Below are 8292 nucleotides of genomic sequence, written 5' to 3'. Positions count from 1 at the left end.
TTAAACGTGCTGCTGTTGTTTAGCGCGACATCCGCTGGTTTCCTCTTTCGGCGCAAAGTGGGCGATAAACACACAAGAGAGAAAAGACGATCAGCTGATCACTGATCAGTTTTCATGATTGAAGTAGAAACGGGAGAGGGAGGGGGGAGAATGAAAGAAGAGGCAGCTGTGCAGCAAAGACACAGAATAACTCCAGCTTTGTGCCTTTTTCATTGTAGCTGAATTACGGGACAAACTGTTCCTTTTCACCTCAATAAGAAACGCGTAATATTTTCTCTGAATACCAGACGGGACGGTTGGCAACTCTAATAACTTATGAACAAAATAAAGTTAAACATCATTAACTTCATAGCACCCACCCAGCTGTATAGAAACTCCGTCATGCTAGCTAGCACGCAGTACGGAAAAAGTCAGAATAACGAAAATAAACTCCACCTAAACTTGGTTTATATCTGACCCAGAGAGACTGCAGGTCATAACTTCTTACCTGAAGTTCAGTTCACACTTGGACCGGCGGCCGCCTCGGGTCTCTTTTCCTTCTGCGTCCCTTTTCCTTCATCCACCTGCGGGCCTCCACCACTTGCTAATGTTACTGAATCTGTGGAAGCTCCGCGATAGCCACCACACGAAGTAACGAGTAACGACCCTATCTAAATCCCAGTAACGAGTAACGCGTTCCTGATTTTGGCATAATAACTAGTTACCGTGCTCGTTACCACAATAATAACGTAGTTACTGTAACGCGTTACTTAATAACGCGTTAGTCCCAACACTGCTCAACACTTATTGACCAAATACAAAGTTATAAACATAAGCTGATGGTTATTATAAAGTATTACAGAAAACTCTTATATGGGGAATTGTGCAAATATTCTCCAGCCACCAAAATCTTGTAGTGCTGAGACCTAAAAGCTGAAGTACAGAGATACAAACAGTAATTTGACGTGTCAAAAAAAGCTGGGAGGACTGTCCTGTGTGCTGCCTGTGTCTTTCTGTCCTTTCTAGGTTTGGCCTCCATGATTTTCAAATAGCCTTTGTTTTAACCACTCAGTCTGCTACAAAAACAAGCTGGTCGTTATGACACTTACACAACATACAGACACAGTTCAGCATGTTTATGATTGTCATTCAATCTCTGATGCATCACCTTTCCAATCGCCATCCGTGCAGTGATGTATCAGCATAGGGTAGCTTATCTCATCGCTCGTCTGGCTGGAGCATCTGCTCCGGCATCTGTTGTTAGTGGCGGACATTTCACCGCCACCACTTACCATAAAGCACTCCGACTAATCTCAGTAATGTCTGGATATTCAGAGGATAGTCAGATGACGAGATTAATGAATTGCAGCCGTGCTGATGATCAGAACTGTCAGACAGCTATAAAGAGACTGTTAGAGCTGCACCTGATACCTCCCGTCAGCAGCAGTGTTAGTGAGAGTGGGCTGATATTAGAGGTGTAGTGGAAGACTTTCAACAAGCCTCATGCGGTTGACTCATGATTGGATTCACGTGCCATTTGAAAAACACCTCGTGAGCAGTTAGCAAGAATACAGGAAAACTGAGGCTGTCATATTCCAATGTCAAAATCTTTTTATACATTTTTCTCTCTGTAATTATAAAAGTCTGTTCCGTGCTCACTTCAGCTCTCACTTCCTGTGTGTATGTGTGAGAATCTTGTGGATTTATTCTCTATAATCTTTTAATGACATGCACTAACGACGCGTTGAGGCTCAGAGAAAGCCCAGTCCATGGAACACACACACACACACACACACACACACACACACACACACACTGTGACTAAGGCTCGGTGGAAGGCCGTGGCCCCTGAGAGGATCCACTGGGAGATTAGCCAAATCAGGAAAGAGTTTTAGAGAACGGCTGCTTTAATGCAGCACAGCACAGATTGTGTGTATATATATATATATATATATATATATATATATATATATATATGAGTGTTTGTGTGTGTGTTTGTCACAAAAGGAAAACACACAGTACATATCCTCAACCTCCAAAAATATTTCTTTGCAACTTTCCTGGACTGAGCTTCTTTGTTTCACTGCAGTCATCAGGTTTGGAACAGACGCTCAGCCCTGTTTAACATCAGCATCGACTTGCATGCTTGCAGGACACACACTTCTATCCTCTCACAGCGTACTCTACTTTTTTAAAATTGTTCTACAAACTTATATGACCATCATCTTAATATAATACTTTAAAAAGTTGTGACAGTAGAATTTCTTATTTTCCTATGAGTAAATTTTGTTATAAGATAATACAACAGTAAAATAATGACAGAAAATACACCCACACATATACAGCACACAGTGAATTTGACCAAGTATGTACACTTGTTACTGTAATCATCTGGTCGGCAATCCATTGTGATTGGAAAGTGTTGATATGTCCTAATAGTTGCATCGGTTCTCTGTGCACTGATATCAGGAAATATGTCCTGATATATTTATTTATTGAGCTGTGACCAACTTGGAGAAGTCAGGAGGATGTGCAAATCCAGGTCTTGAACATATAGGAGACTTTTATGAATGGTTCTGTGCTGTCATACAACCTGATATCTTGGCAAAAGGTGTAATAGACATGCCAGCCCACCCTTCTTTGGCTTTCCGAAACGTAAAATGGACGTGCATGCAGAAATTACATTACCAGCAGGGGGATGAAGTACACTCCAGGGTCCTTAATCAATGAAGCTATGTCGCGAATATGTATTTACATGTAATTGTGTTAATAATGTGATTATTTTCATGTTGACTTTTCATGTTTCCATGCTGACTTGAAATAAAATATCTCCCTGCTGTTATTCTGCATGGATGGTGGATTGGCATGACTATTACACGTTTCGGTGCGATAGTTGTGTCAAACTGTGTCATGTTTGATGTTTTTCATTGATTCAACCACAGAAATATGAGCTAATTATGTATTTTTGCAACAAGGTGTCCAAAGATTGTGGAAAACTACTGCTCAAGAATGTCATGCTCAAGCTCCTGTTGACATTGAATGGTGGCCTAAGAGATTTGCACAGTACCTCATATATAATCAGTAAACACGAGGCAATAATTTTAAGTAAAATGTTACTGAAGCTTATAAAATCAGTTTATTTATTCAAAAATCGTAATCATTAAGGAAACGTGGTGTGTAAAAACTGAATGGATGTGATTCAAGTAAATATTATTTAACCAGATTCCAATAAATTTAATGTTGTACTTGCATAAATCCAAGTCTCTGTTTCGGGCATTAACATTTCTTTTTTAATTGCATAATGTCTCGTGCTTCTGATGTATCAGAATGGTAGGTTTGTAGATAGAAGAGAAATTATACGATCATGAACTGGGTATTTGGGCTAGGATGTGCTTTCACTGCCAAAATGGAAAATACAGCAGAACAGCCAAGTTATGCTATTGTTTGAGTTGCACTCAGCTGTATCAAGATAATGTTCATAGAATAATATCACTGCCAATACTCACCTGTTGATTGAATTTCACAAAATGCCAAATAACAGAGCCACAAAATCTCAGCACTGAATTTTGTTTATGAGCACAGTTTGTTTTTTGCAGTCCGGGCTCATACGCGCTGCATACAAATATCCTTTTTCATTCCTCGCCTGCCTAAAATTTCTGCTAAACACAGCTAAATACAGAGATTTTGTGTAGACCTGATGAATAAGTTGTCAGTTACAGATCACAGATGACGCCTGCGGAGAGGAGCAGTTCTGTATTTGTTGCTCCTCTTTTCTTTTTTAGCTTTGACAAAACAATTGTTAATATAAGAAGCTGTTTGTTTGCTCCAGGAAATAAACACGATGAAAATTAATGCATTATGTGAACAGCAAAGTAATTACCAGTTATTGATGATATCTCTTCAAGCCAACTCAATTAACACCAGCAGTTACAAAGCCACGGTTTTGCGTTTCCTGTTATTTCAGGGTTTCAGGGGGAGCTAACTTCATGCTGATGTTATCAGCACTGCTAGCAGGTCCGTGCAGCCATTGAGAAACAATTCAGAGCTTTGGTATTGTGAGCTGTATTGTGAGGGTCCTGACAAGAAGCACTTGAATAATCTTCCCCCTGAGGGCTGAAGCAAACGACTGAGATTTCTCTTTTCTTTTGAAAGGTTTTATTCATTTAATATAATACTGACACATGTACTCAATAGCGGTTAACAGGCGTTTAAAAACACAGATATTAAAACCATTAGAGCATCGATTTATTTTTAGCCCCTTTGATTCCATGGACTGCTTTTTTTTTTCTTTTGTTTAAACACGTTTACATTTTTCAATATACCGTAACATCTACTTGGTATTAGTCTAACCTCACCCCTGAAAGGATTTTGTCCTCTGTCAAAAAACAAAAGCAAAGAGAAGACTGACAAACTGTCTCTGCATTTTAAAAAATGGCATGTGTGGTAAGCAACAAACTATTTAAGGTAAAATATTCGTATGGAGGTGAAATCTGAATAAAGAAGAGGTTCAGTTTCAGAAACATTTTGACAGCATCAAATGTGTCATGTGTGGCACAGTTAAATTTAAATGTGTCATCCAGACTACATGAGGCAAGCATTCTGGATCCACTCCCTCTTTTTAGCTAGTTTTGTAATACAGAATAGCTGTCTAGAGTCAAGTTTCTGCAATTCCCAGTATGCATATGGAACACAACTTAGCCATAGAAGAGAGATAAAGAATATAGTTTGTTGTAAAGATGTTTTTTTCATCATCTAATCAAGTGCCATTTAGGTTGGAGTTCACTTTGTTTTCAGAAGCAGTAAAGAATTGTGGGTGACTGAGTCTTTCGCAGTGAAGGCCCGAGGACACTCAGCTCTGCTTAAGATGGCGAGCAGTCATCGTTTTTTGAATATCCACAGGAAAAATCACTGGTTCCTCACTGATGTCCATCAGAGTCCATTTCCTTACGATTTTATAAGTCCGTTGTGCTGTGTAAGTACTTCCACCGCCGTTCTCTAACGCTCCTCTAGACATGGGCGGGACTATCGGGTCACCTGTAAAAGAAAGGGAAGAAGTGAGTCAAAGGTCACCATTTTAACAGAACCCAAAAAGTTTGAAAACAGCGTGAAACAGCAAAGAGAACAGAGAACAGAGCCAGCGCTGGTTTTACATGTCAGTGAAAGGCTTTAAATAATGCAGTGCTGGCTTCTATGTGGAAAAATACAGGAAGAGTCTCTTATTGGTGGAAAACATGACCAACACGGTTTCTGTCTCTTCTGGAACGTAAACAAGACAAGCTTGAATCGTGGCAGGCAGCCCTCAGCACTTGGCCCTCTGCCATGTCATTTCGTCTATTTGTCGAGACGGCTGCACTAATCACATGGCCTCCTTATCTCGGCGATCCATCTTCGCTTTTTCTTTGCTCATACGCTCACTTCTGGTTTATTTCAAGCTATTAGAAGACATTTTCTACCAGCCAGTGATCAAACAGGCACAAACTGCTGTATAACTGCCAGTGCCGGGCATATAATAGACCAGCTTCTCCAAGACGGTTCTTCTGTTTTCCTGCATGCCTTTCCCTCCTATTGAGTTTCCCAGTGGTTTCCCCTCTTAGCCCCAACACATGCTGTCTCTCTGTTATTTCCTCATGGGGCAGACACTCTTTTGTCTGACCTGGGTCCCAGCTAACAAAGTGTAAATACCAGCCATCACTAAGAGAGCTCAGAGCAGTGTTTCTTCCAAGCTGGCAATTGAAACTACTGCATCTACTCTTGATGGCTCCAGGCCACCCTTCCTGGGTTTGCTCCCATTGCCTTCAGGCGTCTACTCCTGTGCCGGATCAAAGAGTCTGCAGGCGTTTGTTGTCACGCCAGTTCACTATGCACGCACACCGCGGCATCTCTCTGCCTGCTATACTTGAAGGTGCAAAGTCAAAGTCCCTTTAGGTGTTCATCCAGTTGCCTGTTCAAATATGCCTGTAGGTTGCAGTTTCTGTGCCCAATTAAAGGGCGGATTTAGATAGTTAGATCTCAATTTAGAAAGCACACAAGAAGTGCTAGGGTGTCATTTCTACAAGCCTTTTTAGACCCACGAGTGCCTTTTTTGTACTTAGTCCAAAGATTTAGCTGCCTACCGTAGTCGCATGGCCACAAGGCAGATGTCTCCTTCAGCGGTACATTTATTTACATTTGACACAAGTCACAGAAGCTGTGTAACATGTGATTTAGTTTGTGTGCGAATTGAACAAAATCAACTTCAAATCAAACTGAAACAAATTTAATTAAAATATTCTGGTTTTTCTTTCATTAATGTCTCCTTGTACATAACAAAACCAACAGTCGGGTGTTACAAGGCAGTGTCACCCACACTTGGGACAGACAGAAAAGCAAAAGCTTACATTTTCTGAATTATATTACAAGGTAAAAGTCTTCTTTCGTTTCTAAGGTTATTATTTTTAAACACAAATAACCATTGTTAAGGTTACTTCCGTCAAGGAGGTTATATTTGTGTGTTTGTGTGTGTACTGTGTGGGTGCCATTCTGTCTGCAAACACAATTGTCTGAAAAGTTTTGAATGAAATCTAATAAAAATTTGTAGGGGAGTAGAGTGGGGTCATGTTAACAATCAATTTAAATTCGGCTTACATCGACCAAGGTCTTCAAGGTCAGCTCAATGATTTATAGGTCAAAAACTGACGAAAGCCGTATAACCTAGAAGCTATTATATAAATATTTAAACTATTACTTTTCTACAACTTTCTTTTATGGTAAATATCTTGTTCGTAATATTGTTATACAGAGCTACTAAAAAATATGCTTGTTTGCACTGACAACATATGCAGGAAATGAAATACGGGGTTTATAAATATCACATTACTCTGCCTCTAACTCAAGGTCGCATAAGGTCAAACTTTCATAAAATATATTTTATTTTTAAAACTGTGATTAAAATTCTTCTGCCTTTGTTCATTGTATTACATTACAGATGCATCCAAATATAATTTTACATTTCAAATCTGCCTTTCTTCCAAGTTGACCCCCAAGATGTGTTATATCTTTAAATAAAGTATTGTCAAGATAATGAGCTGCCTAGTGAGTCAGATTTATCCTGCACAATATTCTTTTATATAATAAGTTCAAGTTATCCATGTCCAATTATTTACAAATCAATACCTATTATCAATTACCTACTCCCACATAATGTTCGTGTATTCAGAGTAAACATCTGATTTTTGCTTCACTGCAAACTTCCTGAAGAACTTTTTAAAAATAACAAAGAAAAGAAAACAAATATATACAAAATACAAAGTAAATACTGCCCTTGCTTAAATATAAGTTAGCATGCAAGCTTTAGTTAGCTTGCAGACAGTTAACGTACCATTACTAATATTTATGTTTCAGTTTTGTTTTGTGACATCTTGACTGCCACACTTCAGGGATTTACAGTTTTTTTTCCATTCTGGTCACTTATCAAAGTTTAAAGTGACTGAATGTCTTTTTTAAAGAACACCACATCTACTCGGTATGATGTACACTCACTGCAGTATATAGGTAGGTAAACCCTATACTCCTTGCTAAATTGTTGTCCTTGTTTGTTCACGATTGCACGAGCAGTTACACAAAGACGAACACACCTTCCTTGCTTTCTATGGCAGCTCTGCAGCTTGGAGACTGAGCCATGCGCATGTATTCATACATATGATATTATTTGGCATTGATCTAGCTGTCTTCTCACCCCTCCTCCTCTCCTCCCTCTTCCCTCCTTCGCTCCTCCTTCCCCCTGTCTCCAGGTAGGAGGAATGACAGAGAGTGCCAAATCCTGTTGTGTGTTCTTACCTTCTGCTGTCTGCTGACCGTTATGCTTGTTTTTTTCCCCAAGTGTTTTCGTTATTCGTTTATCTACCCATCACCTCTGCCTTTCTTTTCACTCTCCACTGATTTTTTTCTCTTTCATCCATCTCCTCCTGCCTCTTTTTTCCTTTCTCCATATCCCCCTGCCTCTCTCTCTCTCTCCCTCTCATACACACTCTATCGTCAATTTCAATTTACGAGCAGGTCTTAATGGGACCATAAGAGAACGTTCGATGCTATTGATCTGGATGCCTGCGAATCTTGACCTCAGCGTACGACACGAGAGGAGAAAAAAAAAATCACTCTTCATCATCAAGCGAACACATCAGCTAACGCTCTCAAATAGTGCAGATGCGCACACACACACACACACACACACACACACACACACACACACACACACACACACACACACAGAGAGATCATTGATCATTGATCAAAGACCTGAATGCAAGAGACAGCAAATATTTGTGCTCCTTAAAA

At 39.7% G+C, this 8292-nt stretch overlaps 1 protein-coding gene across 3 annotated transcripts in view; it reads right to left on the bottom strand.

The window, feature by feature from the left end:
- Positions 1 to 4108: 4108 nt before the first annotated feature.
- The window catches only part of LOC147304766 (chemokine-like protein TAFA-2), a 95956-nt gene continuing 91772 nt past the window's right edge, over positions 4109 to 8292 (bottom strand). For all 3 annotated transcript variants that reach the window (XM_086278053.1, XM_086278052.1, XM_086278054.1), the window contains one exon: positions 4109 to 5013. In XM_086278053.1, the coding sequence (XP_086134179.1) occupies positions 5002 to 5013 (12 nt within the window). In that variant the 3' untranslated portion in view covers positions 4109 to 5001. The remainder of the gene's footprint in view (positions 5014 to 8292) is intronic.

This window comes from Aulonocara sp. 'chitande type north' Nkhata Bay, linkage group LG20 (assembly GCF_057382095.1).
Source record: "Aulonocara sp. 'chitande type north' Nkhata Bay isolate Kocher_YH1m ecotype deep benthic linkage group LG20, A_spYH_male_GT1.1, whole genome shotgun sequence".
Taxonomy (NCBI): domain Eukaryota; kingdom Metazoa; phylum Chordata; class Actinopteri; order Cichliformes; family Cichlidae; genus Aulonocara; species Aulonocara sp. 'chitande type north' Nkhata Bay.
The sequence above is the reverse complement of the archived record's forward strand: the minus strand, read 5'-3'. Positions and strand labels throughout refer to the sequence as shown.